The sequence below is a fragment of the Heloderma suspectum genome, chromosome 6 (assembly GCF_057233095.1).
Source record: "Heloderma suspectum isolate Gila_16-S chromosome 6, 16-S_ref, whole genome shotgun sequence".
In the NCBI taxonomy this organism is placed as follows: domain Eukaryota; kingdom Metazoa; phylum Chordata; class Lepidosauria; order Squamata; family Helodermatidae; genus Heloderma; species Heloderma suspectum.
In genome coordinates, this window is record NC_139463.1 from 115,203,938 (window position 1) to 115,221,177 (window position 17,240).

The window sequence follows — 17,240 nt, forward strand, 5'->3', positions numbered from 1 at the left end:
TGGTCTACAATTCCCAGCGTTCCTGACCATTGGCCTTGTTACCAAGGACTGATGGAAGCTGAAGTCCAAAACACCTTAAGGGCACCAGTTTGGGAATGGCTATCCTAAAGCAACAGGGTGACCTTAAATCTGTAAAGAACACTAAAAATGTAAGTATTGCATACTTTTCTGTTTTTCCCTGATACACATGTTTTCCGAAATTCTCTTCACAATATCTTCACCTGTAGAAGTTACAGTGATTCATTATTTATCACTCTTTCCCTATATCTACTACCGAAGGGAATATTCTCCTTTCATGGAAGGCTATTTGAACAATCTGAATGAGAATGTTACAAGACTTTATAGACCATTTGATTGCCTTTCTCTTTCCACCTAGCTCCACTCACTAATTCAGACAATCTCATTCAACAATAATGTTGGAGATGAAATTACATTTAATGAACATGGAGAATTTGAGGGGGGATTTGATATTACAGACTTTGTCACCTTCCCAAATAAGTCCTACGTCAGGGTCAAAGTGGGAAGGCTGGATCCTCACTCTCCTCCAGGCAAAAGGGTCACCATTCATAAGGACAGAATCAAATGACACAGAGAACTGACCCAGGTGGGGAAACAATAGCCATTCTTTACAAAATGCATCATTAATTTGAAATTCACTGCAATACGATATTGGGAAAGAGGATAAATGGCTTTTTAAAAGGAGTACATTGATATATGGATGGTGGGTATTCCAGATGAAACTAGGCAGGGTAACAAAAATGCAATATCTAGACAGGACATGTTTTGACTAAGATACACTGGTGGCTGACACAGCAGAGATCATGTTGCCCATCATTCCTTTCATGTGAAATCTGAAACATCCTAAGAATGCAAATTCAAATCTTCTAGATGCTTTGTACAATGGATAATCCTCCAACTGAATGTACTACCTGTGCACTTAGACATCTAATTTTCCATGTCATCAGCCTTTGTGTTTATTGATACAAGATTAGAATGTGTGATGGGTTCACCAAACATTTCCTTCATACTATGCTCTTGTAGTAATTTTGGACAGGTGCCCCCTCTTTCTCTGTCTAATGTCTACTGCAATCCTGGTTACAGTAAGAAACAGAAGGAGTGGAAGAAAGAAAAGATCATGTTGCCCATCATTTGAATTCTGAGACATGTATCTAGTTAATGGTGTTAAATGGAATGCTAGGCTACTTGTATAACTGATCAGAATAGGAATGGGACTTCTAATCTTCTGGAGTTCATAGGAGGTGTTGAGGTACTACTCCTACTATAAATGCCATCTATGCAGGATCATTGGCCTTCCTGTTTACTGGTGCAGTCTCTGATGTGAACTGGATTCCTCAAACCTATCTTAATACTAAGCTCTTCGAATAGGTGCCACCTCTTTCTCAGTGTACTGACAACTGCCCTCCTGGTTACAGCAAGAAAAAGAAAGAGGGGGAGAAATTTTGCTGCTATGATTGTGCTCCCTGTCTAGATGGGATGTTCTCAAACCAGAATGTAGGACATATGATACCAAAGATACATTTTATTTGCAGGCAACCTTTCTCCATTTTTTTCTGTCAATTACATATTTGAGAATTTTTAACATGCTATGTATTATGTACTGCACCTTTTCTTTATAGGATAACTTTATAGATGTGATTTCATTGACATTTCCTCTTGTCTATCTTGAGGGAAACAGTTTTAGAAACATAGCTAACACATTTTAGCATTAATAATAATTGAGTTCCCAGAGAATTCTGAAGAAGTAATTGCTGGTCCTTTATGAGCAGGAAGACATAGATTTAATTTTCTTACCATTAATGTACTAACATTCCTTGTCATTGTGAAGATGAGATTAAAGATAATGTTGGCATATGCACCCCAAATGAAGAGAAAAGATGCCCAAATGAAGAGAAGCGATGTTTTTGGTGTTTCTTATGAGCAATGGTTTTTCTGGAGATTTGCAACATTATGAAAGTAAACATAATAAACAACTCACTCCATCCAATGGGCGTGCTTTATCAGAATGAAGCTTTGTCCTTCTAAGTCCGTCTTTTCTGAGTAAACTCCCAAACTCAAAACCTAAGCCTAGTCTAACTCATAGCATCATCCCCTCATGGCCCTGCTGGGATCTGCTGAGGAAAATCTGCTCATTTCATGCACATGCCCAGGTTTTGCATCCTAGTATAAGTGAGTTGGTCATAGGGCTGTGTGAACTCACCCTTGTTTGGGTTTTCCAGATGCCCGCCCAGCCCCTGCCCCTGCTCACCAGTCCCCAGACCACACTTGAACTCCTCCCATGCTCGGCAAGCAGCCCACACACACCCCAGCAGCCTCGTCAAGCTCCACGGTCATTTTTTTTTTTTAATGGCAATCCAATACTGTGCTTGTCTTTGTGTGCATGTAAATGGGCATTTTGTGAATGTGCATATTCTAATTTCTGAAATGTGGATTTTTGTGAAGGTGCATATTTGTGTCTGTGCAAAAATGCGTATTTTTTTAAAATGTGCATTTTTGAACATATGCAAATATGTGTATTCACAAGATACGCATTTTTGTGTATGCAAATATGCACATTTGCAAAATGCACATTTTTGTGTGTGCACAAATATGCGCATTTTTGCGATCGCCATTTTATTTCTTCAAAAATGGCGGCCACAAAGCTCAAAGAGCCCACCAGGGTGAGTGCAGGCCATTCACTGAGCGCGGGCAAGGGGCAAGCAGGGGCAGGAGCTCAGCGAGCGGGACTTGGGGGTGCGGGCAGGGTTGGTTTCGCTGGATTCCCGGACTGAATCAGGTGCCCATGCCATCCCTAGTTCGGCATGCCTCACAAGGAGGTCCTGTCACTATTCCCACAAACCTCTAGTCTTTGAAGAAGGAGGTCTGAGGAAGCCTCCCTTCTCCTTCAAAGAGGCCTCAGGATGCTCATCCAATTTTGATTTCTGGTATTCTTCCCCTTCAGCCTGCACTGAAATGGCCTACTGTTAACTAACTATGACAGCGTCAGCTCCAGATCAGTGAAGCCTCCACCTCCCAAGCCAATCTAGGCCATTGGGGTTTTAAGAGTGCTCCCTGATGCTCGATAAAACAGAACAACCATAAAAAAGTCAGATGGTGGTGCTGAGCTACGGATGGCAATGAAAAAGAGACTAGAGACATGGTTGCAAGCCACATCATACATCACCCTTCTGTCCCAACTCATATGACCCTAATCAGGCCTGCCTCCCATCCTCCACATGAGGCCCTGGGACAAAGCGACTCCACCGTCCACCAAAGTAGCAATATTCCTTTTTCAGCATGTACTCCAGTTACTTTCAGAATTTTGCTTTAATATTTTTGATGAAGGATACTATGGCAAGATTTTGAGAGATTAAAGCCATATTTTATCTGTCACATTAGTGGTATTACTGTGGAGCTGGGGGTCCATGAACAATTAGATACACCAGAGTCAGGACTGCATGAGATGAAAGAGCATGAAAGAAAAGCAAATGGCTAGGTCAAGATGGGAAAGAAGTGATCATCCCTCTCAGAAAGAAGTTGCTTGAGGAGAGGTTGAAAGGGTATCAAATAAATCATGTGAATAACTGATGCTTATGCAATGTGATGCACATGGCAGAGCATTCCAAAGCAAAACAAAATTCCAATGATAGCACGTCCAGGTAAATGTATATATACATTTATATAAAACTAGAAACAGATACGTGTGTGTTTTAATGGCAAATGTTTTGGTGTGAAATGCTGCCTTCAGTCCCCAGAAAGAGCATGCTACACTACCACTAATAAAGTGAGCCAGAATGAATGAGAAGAATAACCATTCTTGGCTCAAAACTTTTGGTCTACTACCAGAATATTATCTCTTTTCCCTCTGTAATAACCGATTCACAGAAAAAGGAAGGGATCCAAGATGACAACAAAGACACATGTCATTCATTGGAGGAATACCAGAATTATCCATTCATTATGAAGCATGTTGTATGGACGTGTATGCACCCTCCCATTGTAAAAATTTTAAAAATGGGTGTTAGCTGAACTTCTGGTACAGCTGCCTTAATCTTGAGAATATATTTATTTTGGTTTTTATACATTAATATATGTTTGTTCCTCAGATGTGGAAACTTGTGTCAGTTGTCCAGAAAGTTACTATCCAAACAAATTCCATGATGAATGCATTCCTAAGATTCCAAACTTCCTAGCTTTTGAAGAAACACTGGCCATTGTTTCAGTTTCTTCAGTACTTTTATTGTCTCTGATCACAGCTCTGGTGCTTGGCATCTTCATTAGGCCCCGGGACACTGCCATAGTCAAAGCAAACAACCGAAGCCTGACCTACATTCTCCTCATCTCCCTCCTCTTGTGTTTCCTCTCTTCCTTTCTGTTCATCGGAAAGCCTCATCAGGTGACCTGCCTTCTTCGACAAACTGCTTTGGGCATCATTTTCTCTGTATCGCTCTCAACCATCTTGGCCAAAACTGTATCTGTGGTTCTGGCATTCATGGCTACCAAACCAGGATCCCAGATGAGGAAATGGGTAAGGAAAAGGCGGGCATATTCCATTGTCATCTCCTGCTCCAGTATTCAAGCAGGGATCTGTGCTCTGTGGCTGGCAACACCTCCCCCATTCCCAGATTTGGACATGCACTCTATGACTGAAGAAATTGTCCTGCTGTGTAATGAAGGGTCAGTCTTCATGTTCTATTGTGTCTTGAGCTACATGGGCCTCTTGGCCACTGTCAGCTTCACCGTGGCCTTCCTAGCCAGGGAGTTGCCTGACAGTTTTAATGAAGCCAGGTTCATCACTTTCAACATGTTAGTCTTTTGCAGTGTGTGGCAGTCCTTTGTTCCAACCTACCTGAGCACAAGAGAAAAGTACATGGTGGCTGTGGAGATCAATCTAATCCAGAGGTGAGCTGCTGCTTTCATTACCAGGCCCAAAATGGAGAAAAACCCACTTTCAGTTCTTATTATGGCCCTCAGGATGCTTCTAGCTACACTTAGAGCTCTTGTTGAACACCCATGTTGAACTGACTCCAGTTCAGCTAGGTTTGAATTTGCCCATAGCACAGCCTGATAAAGCATTTGTGGCAGTAGTTTACAATGATAAAGTTCCATTCAGTGCCTTCCCCTCCCAGCTGAAAACATCAGGATTGTCCTGCTTGAAATGTTAGCTTTCTCTGAATTTGTCAGACCTATGGTTCTCCTCACTGATACATTAAGGCGAAGTGGTCATTCCATCAAGCTAGTATTTCTGATAAAAGAGAATAAATTCTGCAGTTGGTTAATTAGTTTTCCCATACCTGCTCAGAGACGATTGAACTGAAGAAACTTCTCAGCTTCTTTTCCAGGTTTGGGGACCCAAACAGGATAGGCTGTATTCTTGTCAAAAGACGGGTTGCTGCTGCCTAGGGTTGGCGGAGAATTTCTCCCCGAAACTTCGGGGGGCCAAGCACCAACGTGTTGGGACCCGCGAACAAGTTTCGGGGAGAAATTCTCCGCACCCCACCCCGCACCCCGCACCCCCCCCCCGGGACGGGACTTACCTTTCCCGAATGTCCCTCCTGGCGGCGGGTCCCAGCGGCGGTTCGTCGGGTCTTCGTCAGGGGCTGGGGCGGCAGCCGATCTTTCGACCGGCTGCTGCCGCCGCCATTCCAATAAAACTAAAAAAAAAAAAACGCCCCCGTGATAGGCTATGTGACGATTAACGTAGCCTATCACGGCTAGATCTGCAAAGTCAGCCGTGATAGGCTACGTAAATCGTCACGTAGACTATCACGGGTGACTTAAAAAAAAAAAAAAAGCACATACGCAAATGGCGGCCCCCATAGGGAGCCGCCATTCACATTCCTTATTTGGTCGCTGTAGTCTACGTAAAGATTTACGTAGACTACGGCGAAAATAAGGGCAACGCAAATAGCATTGCCCTTATTTTCGCCATAGTCTACGTAATCTTGACGTAGACTACAGCGACCAAATAAGGAACGTGAATGGCAGCTCCCTATGGGGGCCGCCATTAGCCATACGTGCTTTTTTTTTTTTTTAAGTCACCCGTGATAGGCTACGTGACGATTTACGTAGCCTATCACGGCTGACTTTGCAGATCTTGCCATGATAGGCTACGTCAATTGTCACATAGCCTATCACGGGGGCGTTGTTTTTTTTTTTACTTTTTATTTCGCGGCCGGGCGAGGCGCCTCCTCCCCGGCCTGAATTTCTGCTGGGCGAGGCGGGAAGCCTCCACCCCCGGCCTGAACTTCAGGGGGAGAGCAGCGAAGTGCCTCCCCCCCACCGCGAAAAGCTGCGAGACCAGGTAAGTGGCTTTCGTGCACCCCTATTGCTACCAGCCTCGTGGAGTGGCCCAGAAACTCGCATTTATTGATTTGGTGGTCTAATCTGAGTTCACATTTACAACTTTTCCACCCAGTATGTCAGATGGTAAAGCATGACTAGTCAAGGTTTTGATAGAAACAAATCAATTGACATACTAGGCATAAAATAATATTTGCTTCATATAGAAAATATTATTGCCTTGAAAACATGGTAATGTTGGTATTAAGAAAATATTATACATGCTCAGAAAGGTCATAAGAAAACAACACAACAGAAGAACACATGGGTTAGGAAAGGCCTCACAAGGGTATACTTATGATAGCTTTCCAATATACACCTAATCAACCCAATATTTTTAATATATTCATTGTTTTACGCTATGTGTATATTGGTTTTCCTATAGTATCACACATGATTTTATGTAAACCAGTTCTAATTCCAGGTTTGTCAAGCAGTATGGAGGTAGCTTAGAATAAAATAAATAAAATAAATAAGAATAGGATTGAAACGTCTGTACCAAACCAATTAATGACATTTGATTTCTTTGATTGCTAGTTGCAGACCTGATCCTAGGCCTGCATCTCCCTCTAATCCATAAACTATTATAAGAATAAGCCCAAGCAATAGACAAAATTCATGTCTACCAATTCAATGCAGTGGACTCTGTCTCAATCAGAGCTGGGCAGTGCAGTGAGGCAAAGGTTCCAGTTCTCTCCAGGCAAGCCATACCAGGTAGGGATGTCTGAGAATTCCACCACGGACTCCAACAAGGCTGAATTCCAGGGAATTCGGCCTCCGGAGTCCGTGGCGGAACGATCCCACTCACCTCCACTCCCGCTGGACCATCACGGAGCCAAATCCTCCTCGTTGGCAGCTGTTTCTGTTGGCAGCAGAAATAGGAAGTCATCTGGATGGAAATGGCATCTGCTATGCCATTCACGTCCCTGTTTTTCCTCGCAATAGGCTACGCATCTGAATTTACATAGATATTTACGTAGCCTATCGCGTGAAAAAACAGGGACGCAAACGGCGTAGCAGACACCATTTGTGTCTGCAAACAGCGGAGCAGAGCCAGCCAGCGAGGATTCCGGGGGGGAGGAATGGATCACCTCCCCCCCTGCAGACCACCCTTAGACTCAAGGTAAGGGGATTTGTACATCCCTAATACCAGGTAGAGAGCAAATGGAAAATATCCAAAAGTATCTCAGAAAAGAAAGGAGAAGTAGTAGCAGAGGACGTAGACGTTGTGTGTACCCAGTACCTCCTTTTCAGCATCTTCAGGTGACACTGTAGGTGTGCTACATCGGTACCCAACAGTGACAATGGACTGGAGGATGGCTAATATACTGAAGCTGAATGAGAATCACCACAAGACCGAGCTGCTGTTTGTGGGTGGTTCTTCTGACCAGATGGAGGGTGTTCAACCATTTCTGGAAGGGGTTGCAGTCCCCCTGAAGTAGCAGGTTCACAGCTTGGGGGTTTCCTGGAATTGTCATTGTCACTGGAGGCTCTGGTGGACTCAGTGGCATGGAGTACCTTCCATCAGCTTTTGTTGATGGCCCCGCTAAGTCCTTATGGGCACAGGGACAATTTGGCCTCACTACTCTATGCTCTGGTAACCTCCAAGTTAGATGACTGCAATGCACTGTATATGGGGCAGCCCATATACATTAATAATAATATTAATAGATATGTGTTGTGTCTAAATTGGCCAGGCTTCACGGGAGCTGTATTTCCTAGGCTCACTGCATCCCAACTGACATTGATAGCATCCTCTTTCCATGTTTGTGGAATGCCTCAGTTCGGTCACCCAAAAGATCACAACAAAAATACAATGTTTCATTATCTCCAGATCTCTTCATCTGGCAAGATGTTGCTAAATGCTGGTGGGGTGAGGGAAAAGGGAGAGAGCGAAAAGCAGACCCTGCTGCTCCCGTTCTTCCTCCATTCCATCAAGAGCTTGAGAACATGGGACACCATGACTTCATCAATAAGTGCACTCTTTCGCCTAGCTTTCCCCTCAACCCTCACCTGCTTTTCCTAACATCTTCCCACATGAAGAGATGTTGAGATCCCAAGATCTCAAAAACAGGCACATTTTAATCATCTTTTGTTTGACTAATATGGCATTACATTAATATGGATTGTGGAATTTTCCATATGGCCAACATGACTTCCCTTGCTTTTTAGGATCCTGTTCATCATAGGTTCCAAATTCCAGTGAATACTGCACAACACAGGATACAAAGAAGGGTCAATGTTAGATGGAACAGAGGGTGTTGTGAACTCTTGCGGTTGCAAGTTAGACTTGGAAATATATATATACGTCTGTGTGTGTGTGTGTGTGTGTGTTTGTGTATGTATATGTATATGTATTTTTGAACATCTATCATGTCTCCTATAAATGCATCATTTGCTTTTTTTAATGAATTTATATTCTACTGCAGTGTTAGGATAGGGCTTTACTTTTTTCACTTTTCTGATTAGTCTTGTTTTATATTTGCAAAAATATCAATTGTAGAAGGGGAAGTTGTATTCCAAGTACACTGACCTCTTCATTGACTCCAGTTTGGAGTGACTGTGGGTCACCAGAAATGCACCTACTTATGTGAACTCCGCACCACCACCAGCAATGTACAAGAGATTTCCTCCATTGGCATGTGTTGGACTAGAGGAACTATGAGATCCCTTCCAAGTCCATGATTCTACCTGCTGTTTCTTCCTTGCCATTAGGGGGCAGCAGACTGGAGCAGGGAGATCAGACAAACATGTTTGTTTCGGCACTTCTGCTACAGATGTTGCATCATGGAGTCCAAAAACATTGCAGAAACGTTTACCTCCCCTGTAATTAATAAAATTGCTATAATTAATTTACCTGCTCAAAGAGCTTTCTAGGAAAAAGAAAATCATCAGGCAAGTCTGAAATATTTATAAGTCTAACAAAGGGCCAGTGACTGCTAAGGATCATGAGAACAGAGAACCAGGGCTCCATCATGTTGATCCCTTTCCCTCTTCCATCATGCACCTCAACGTTCAGATGGTGACTCTCAATTGGCACTCAAGGCTTGCTTTTGTTACCCTGTTGAGCTTAAGGATACAGAGGACACCTGTATCCTCACTAAGTTGCATTTCAGAGTCAGCTGCCATGCACCTTGTTCAAGTCAGACTGAGTAATGATGTGATGTAGAGAGGGAGACAGGAGACCCTGATGTGTGGAGGGGAGTTTGACACAAGGATGCTGCTGCTGCTGCTGCTGCTGCTGCTACTGCCAAATGTGGTCTGGAAGATGGATGCTGTTAAGTGCAGTGGAAACAAGCCTCCATATATTCCACACGAGTGGTACCAGCCAGGTGACCTCCTCATTGGTGGGATGGCATCTCATATCCATTACTTGCCCCCCAAAGTGTTATTCATCAGACATCCTTCTCAGGAGAAGATTAACATACCCATGTAAGGAATTCTCCCCCCACACCCATCCCAAAATGATATTTCGAGTTATTTTAGTGAGTCTTTATATGACTGACAGCAAAATACTTATGATCTTGGAAAATCATGGTGGTAGATCTTTTAAAGTAATACCAGGATGGTGTGGTGTTGGATAGGCTGCCTGTTCCAGAGGGTGATGTGAGTAGTCGGAATCTCCTTCATCCATTCCTAAGTGAAAAGGAGAATGTAGAAATAGGTTCCCAAGACTTTCTGAAGTTTGATGTTCACAGTGGTGGAGCTAGGAATTTTTCCACCCTGGATGTAATGTGGAGGTCATATAGATGCCCATCTGTATTACTTCACTTGTGAAGCACAAAAATAACATTTCTCTGCTTTCCAGATGGGTCGCCAGGATAGTGTACTGCAGCAAAAACAGAAACATAAGATTCTTGTAGCACTTTAAAACTGAATACATGTATTCTGGCATAAGCCTTCATGGACACTGTCCAGTCTGTCATGTCCATGAAGAGTTAACCTCAAACTGGCAGACTTATATATGCTTGCAGGGCTGGGGAGAGATGTAAACTGTGATGTAAGACAAAATTGACATGCAAAACAGGACAGTCATGATTGCCCTAACAGTTACCATTCACAACAAGTTCATAGGGGATAGCACAGACATCATTGCAAGACCTGTATAGGCAACGTCCTGTATTCCTTCTTAGATTCATTCATTTGAAGCTCCGAAAAGCTAGATGCTGAAGGTACAAGGAGGTCTCAAACTGTGTGCAGCAGATGCAGTTTTGGAAGCACCTAGAAAGTGGCAATGGTCAAAACACTGGAGCATAATGCTGTGACACCGTGGATGTTAGTAGCTGGAAATATATAATAGAGAACAACATTGATGGAAATATTGAAAGTGAGAACAGTGAAATACAAGAAAATGTTTGATCTATTCTACCTAGATGTCTGCATAAAAAATTATATCTGACATGTTAAAATATGATCTGAGCTGAACATTGGCAGTGACATGCCTGGTATTAGGATATGCAAGCCCAAAAGCACAAGCCAGCAACATGTAACCATGTTGTCCATCTTTTCAAAGGCACTTAGTTTATGACTAAATTTGCAGGCTATGCTCCCTCCTTATAAAAAAGCAGCTGAATTTTTCAGATCTCAAGTGGACCTGTACTGGGATAAAATAATTTTGTGTATCATTTAACTCTCCCATGGAAGAGGTTTGTCCACTCTCCTATGAAACAGGATGTCACTTTTTTTGCAGGGTGGTGACAAATTTCTACCAGCACATCCTGGCTTTCGTGTTTGCCATTGATGAGATCAATGACAATCCCAACATCTTGCCCAATGTCACTCTCGGGTTCCACATCTATGACAGCTACACTGATTCAAGGATGACCTATCGCACCACTTTGGGCTTCCTCTTTAACTCCCATCAGTTTCTCCCTAACTATGAATGTGGCTTTCAGAAAAATGTCATAGGAGTCATCGGTGGACTTAGCTCTGATACCTCCTCACGCATGGCAGACATCTTATCTGTTTACAAGGTTCCACAGGTAGGATCAGCACATGGTGATTCCCCCAACTCTCCTGTAATGAACTCTTCTCCTCTCTTTCCAGTAGCAATTTGATGATTTGTCAGGATGGACTGGGACAGAAGGAGCGGGGAGGAAAGGGAGCTGAGATATGTGGGGTTGCATTTGGAATTCCCCATGGGTTTCCAAATCTTTGTATGAGAAGTGGGTTTGATCCTGATTTAGTCATACCTGAAATAGACCCATTGATTTCAGTCAGTCTGCTTCAACTAAATCTCAAGCTGACACTGTGTGTTTCATAGGTGTAGAGAAGGATTGTTCTTTGGTGACAGGACTGACTATCAAGAGGAATCATTGACCAAATGTGCTTCTGTATGTATATTTGTATGTGAAAGATCAGGGGGATGTGGTTCTACAAAGAAGGAAGTTGGGAATGAGGCATAAGAGACAAAAGACACACCATACTATTTTGAACATGAACACTACCACAGGAGGACAAGGGTAGGAAAATGCCAATCCGGAAGATTGTCTCCCAGCCTTCCCCACACTTAGCTGGAAGAGGACCATGACAGAGAGAAATTCACATCCATACTAGGGATGGCGGAGAATTCCACCACGGATCTTGGTGAGGTCGAATGCCAGTGCATTCAGCCCCTTGAAATCCGTGGCAGAACAAAGCCCCCGCCCCCCCCAACCCATGAATAGGGATGTCAGAGAATTCTGCCACGGATCTCGGTGAGGCTGAATGCCAGTGCATTCGGCCCCCTGAAATCTGTGGCGGAATGGCCTGCCACCCCTTCGCACCCCTTCATGTAGATCCATTTCAATCAGGTTCCAGGTCTGGTTTTGGAATGAACATTGCTTTGGTCACCCTGGTGGATGACCTTTCCTGGGAGAGGGACAGGGATTGTGACCCTGTTGATTCTCCTGCACCATCTCTGTGGCTTGTGATACCATCAACAGTGGTATCCTTCTAGATAGATTGTCTGGGCTGGGAGTTGGAGGCACTGCACAGTAGTGGTTACAGTTGTACTTCGACAGCTGCTTGCAGAAGGTGGTGCTGGGGGATTATTGCTCTGTGCTTTCACAGTGATGGTTACAATGTTTCACAGGGCTCTGTTCTATTCTCCATGCTGTTAAGCATCTACCTGAAACTGCTGGGGGAGGTTATCCAGAGACGTAGGCTGAAGCATCATCAATATGCAGATGACACCCAGCTCTGTCCCTCCTTTTCATCAAATCCCAGTGAGGCAGTGGCTGTTCTAAATCACTGCCTGGGCATGGTAATGGACTGGATGAGGGCTAAGAAACTCAGTCTCAATCTGGACAAGATGGAGGTACTGCTAGTGGGTGGTTTGTCTGTTTGCCCAAGTGAGGTTCAACCTGTTCTGGAGAGCTTGCACTCCTCCTAAAGCACCAGCAGTGTTATTGGGTGTACTCTTGGAACCAGAACAATGACTTGAGGCATGGGTTGACTCAGTGGCATGGGGCACCTTTTATCAGCTTAGGCAGATATACCATTTGCATCCTCATCTGGACAGAGGTAGCCTAGCTACAGTTATCCAGGCTGGAGTAACCTCTTGTCTGGTTTACTGCAATACGTTACAGGTGTGGCTGCTTTCAAAAATGGTCCAGAAACTTCAGCTGGTCCAAAATTGGGGAGCGAGACTGTTCATGGGTTCTGGCCAACATGATCCTATTGCGCAAGTACTCTTCCATCAGCACTGGCTGCCAGTCTATTTTCAGGCCTGATTCAAAGTATTGGTCTTAACATTCAAAGCCCTAAATGGCTTGGGACCAAGTTATCTGAAGGATCATCTCCTCCCATATGTACCTGCCCAGACCCTAAGGTCTTCTTCAGCAGACCTTCTCTGGGACCCACTGCTAAAGCGAGTGAGGCGGGTGGCTATCAAGAAGACTGCATTTGTGCTATGGCACCCCAGTTGTGGAATGAGTTTCCCAGAAAGGTACCCAAGTTGTCCTCTTTCCAGCACCAGGAAATTAATTTTCCCAGTCTTCTAATCTGTTAAATTTCCCAGTCTTTTAGTCCCTTGTGTTCAATCTGTTATTGTACTTTTACTCTCTGCATTTCTGCTAGCTTTTTCTGGAGGAGGGGGGTTCTACTTTTATACTGTAGTTTCAATGTTTACATTTCATATGGTATTTTAAGATGTATTTTGTGCTTTTAATTGTTCTGCACCTCCCAGACACCTTTGGCTATTGGGCATGATAAACAAACAAATGTTACAAATGCTCCTGAGGTAAACCTCTGGAGCATATGGCACCCTCAGACGTTCCCCCTCTAGTTTGTTGGGCGTCTGTTTGCATAGGTACAAGAATCCAACTAAATCAATGGTACAAATGATGTCTATACCTCAACCTGGGTGGAATGAAACTTGCATTTGTGTGAATTGATGAACACATTAACATACAGAAGGATTTGGGCCTCACACTTTCTGCCTTTAGGGAAAAACAACCAGCCCATGAGCCCAAATCTCTATCTTTCCCCCCCCCCCGCCCCACATGGAAAAGAAAAGGTGGGATTGGGGACCTTGTGCACCATTTCAGCTTTCAGAAAGTTGGTGTGAGACCCTGTTCTTGATGTTTGTGAATTCCATCCCCAAACTGCCCCAGGGTCAAATTACACGTTAATTAAAAGATGTAGCTTTTTTCCTTGGTTTCCTCAAAAGTAAGCACTGGAACTTAATATGGATCAGGACGCTGGGGTGGGGTTAGGGGGCTTTAACACTTTGCCTGCTATTTACAATACAGCCAGATACCTTTTTGGCAATCCATATTGGGACCACAGTATGGGAGGAGGAGGAGGATTAAAGTCTCCCTACCCCCACACACACACACACACTAGGTTTCCAGTCCTTGTAGTAACATGTAGTCTAACCTTGGGATGTCACATTCCTAGGGATGGTGGAGAATTCCACCACGGATCCCAGTGAGACCGAATGCCAGCACATTTGGCCCCCCGGAATCTGTGGCAGAGCGAAGCCCCCCCAACCCACAAAACGCACATCAAACAGAGCCTACCTGGTGCCTTTTGCTGGTGGGTGCTCCTCGAATGACAGCCGCATCGGCAGCCGCCATTCACCTCCCCAGGAATACCGTGATAGGCTACGTAGATACTTACGTAACCTATCACGTCAAAAGGCAGCCACGCAAATGGCAGCCACCGTAGCTGCCGCCATTTGCGTAGCTGCCTTTTGCCGTGATAGGCTACATAAATACTTACATAGCCTATCACGGCAAAAGCGGGGATGAAATGGTGTCCCCTATGCCATTTGCATCCTTGCTTTGGCCGTGATAGGCTACGTAAATATTTACATATCCTATCACAGCCTAGCGTAGGGATGCAATGGTGTCCCCTACGCAGGACACCATTTGCATCCGTAGCAGCCCGGCAGCGGCTGGAGGCCCTGCTGCAGGTTGGACTGGCCGGCAGCTCCACAGACTGGCCGCGGAGCAAAGCCAGCTGGGCAGGTTTCCAGGGGGAGGAACGGATCACCTCCCCCCAACTGCGGACCCCAGCGGAGCCAGGTAAGCAGGGTTTTGTACACCCCTACGTGACATTCCATAATGAAAGGAAATAGGACTTGTAAGAGAAACCCTGTCTAAGAGAATTTCTCTCAAAAGTTTGAGTGCTTGCAATATTCTAATTTCAGTGTGAAACTGATCAGCTCCAACACAACTTTGCCAGTAGTTACTGCTGTAGGCTTTCATGGGGCAAAAAACATCAATCAGTTTGACCCACTGCTTAGAACTTCACCATACCAATGAAAGACACAGCTCTTCAACAAGCTTGAATACCAGGCACCAGTAGCTTTCAGAAAACTTTGAAAGAAATATATCATATGCCAAGCTGTATATACTGGAGTAAACACAACAAATGTGTTAATTCTCAGCACTTTTAAACTTGCTACCGATGACATGGTTATCAGATCACTATACACAATTGTAGCTTCATTGGCAAGTTCACGGATACAAATTTTCAAGTTATTGACCCAGTTCAGATTTCACGCTAAGCCCTGATGGCTAGGAGTTTTCATCTAACCATGGTGGCTTAGGGTGACATCTGAACAAAGGTCAGACCCAACCATAGGGGTTTATTAACCAGGGACTAGCCACACTCTAGGGATGTACGAAAGTCACTTACCTTTTCGAAGGTTGACATTCGTGGGGGGGGAGGCGCTCCGTCCCTCCCCCGAAATTCTGGCCGGGGGGGAGGCGCTCCGTCCCTCCCCCCCTGAACCTTGGCCGGCTGGCTCCGCTCCGCAGGGACTCTGCGGAGCCGCCGGCCAGCTCGGCCAGCAGCCGGACATCCAGCCATTGGCTAGCAGGGACGCAAATGGTGGCGGCCGTAGCCGCCGCCGTTTGTGTCCCTGCAGTCAGCCGTGATAGGCTACGTAAATGTTTACGTAGCCTATCACGGCTGATTTAAAACAAAAAAAACGCGCGTACACAAATGGCGGCGCCCATGGGCGCCGCCATTTGCATTCCTTCTTTTGGCACGTCTTAGTCTACGTAAACATTTACGTAGACTCAGACGGCGAAAATAAGGGGAACAAAGATAGCGTAGCGTCTACGCTATTTGCGTTCCCCTTATTTTCGCCATCTTAGTCTACGTAAATGTTTACGTAGACTAAGACGTGCCAAAAGAAGGAATGCAAATGGCGGCGCCCATGGGCGCCGCCATTTGTGTACGCGCGTTTTTTTTCTTTTAAATCAGCCGTGATAGGCTACGTAAACATTTACGTAGCCTATCACGGCTGACTGCAGGGATGCGTATTTGCATACGCAGGTATGCGTATTTGCATACGCGCAGTTGTTGTTTTTTCTTTTAAATCAGCCGTGATAGGCTACGTAAATATTTACATAGCCTATCACGGTGTTTTTTAAAAATCTAGCCGTGATAGGCTACGTAAATCTTTATGTAACCTATCACGTTTTTGGGGGGGGGGGTTAACTGGAACTGGCGGCGGTGGCAGCCAGTCAGAAGACCGGCTGCCGTAGCCACCGCCGCCAAACCGCCGCCGGAGCCACCGCTGCCAGGAAGATCCGCCCAAGGTAAGTCCCGTCCCGGGGGGGGGCAGACCGTTCCATCACCGATTTCGGGGGGCTGAATGCGCTGGCATTCGGACTCCCCGAGATCCGAGGTGGAATTCTTTGACATCCCTACCACACTCACTAAATACTTGTGGCAAGATGGTTAGTGGGATCTACCATGGCTTAGCATGACATCTGAGCAGCCTCCGTGATATATTTGCAGCCACCATAGTGCTCCACAGCAGGAGCGGCCAAAGAAGGAGAAGCCCATCTAGCCTGAGTGGCAGATCTCTATGGTCAAGATACGCCTAGCAACACATGGCATTGCTGTCAATCGACATCTGCACCAGCGGAAAAGTGCCCGTAGAGTGGTGGCTCATGCCTGCCTGTGCCCTGGGCTGCCGCCACGATGGGCATGGTCCTTCTCCCACAAGCACCACCCCTTCCGATTTTGAGGGGAGATCCGCTGCCAGCACCAAATGCTGAAATGGCCACAGAAAGAACAAAGGCTGCTAGGCTGCCTGCCTCCCCATCTGGAGGACTGCAGGATCCTGCAGGGGGGAGGGTGGTTAGAGAATGGTTAGTGGAATTTGGTTAGCTGCACGTGTGGCAATAGCACTCGCGGTGGTTAGTGGTAACCACCACGCACCATGGCTAGCCTAACCACCCTTCCCCAATCTGCACATGAACAAGGTTGTTAGGTTAACAAGTGTCATTTTCATAAGCAATAGAATTTAGAGGCATATAATTGCTGAACAGTTCGTTTTGTTTAATGAGTGAAGAGACCATCAGATACCCCCGCTCCCATTCTGAAATGTCTGTTGCTGTCTTTCTTTTGCTTTCCCTTTTCTTTTTTTAGGTTTCATATGGCTCCTTTAAGCCAGC

At 45.1% G+C, this 17,240-nt stretch overlaps 1 protein-coding gene across 1 annotated transcript; it reads left to right on the top strand.

The window, feature by feature from the left end:
- Nucleotides 1-9,556: 9,556 nt before the first annotated feature.
- Nucleotides 9,557-17,234, top strand: LOC146342647 (vomeronasal type-2 receptor 26-like). Its single transcript, XM_084807961.1, has 4 exons — nucleotides 9,557-9,771; nucleotides 11,030-11,321; nucleotides 12,413-12,479; nucleotides 17,215-17,234. The coding sequence occupies exons 1-4, from the start codon at nucleotides 9,557-9,559 to the stop codon at nucleotides 17,232-17,234; spliced, it is 594 nt and encodes a 197-aa protein (XP_084664087.1).
- The last annotated feature ends 6 nt before the right edge of the window (nucleotides 17,235-17,240 follow it).

Excerpts from the sequence above, each read along its gene's own strand:
- LOC146342647 (XM_084807961.1), top strand. The coding sequence starts at position 9,557 with ATGCTGCTGCTGCTGCTGCTGCTGCTGCTACTGCCAAATGTGGTCTGG. Across the intron at positions 9,772-11,029 it reads GAGAAGATTAACATACCCAT|GGTGGTGACAAATTTCTACC; the intron begins GTAAGGAATTCT and ends CTTTTTTTGCAG. Across the intron at positions 12,480-17,214 it reads GGGGGAGGTTATCCAGAGAC|GTTTCATATGGCTCCTTTAA; the intron begins GTAGGCTGAAGC and ends TTCTTTTTTTAG.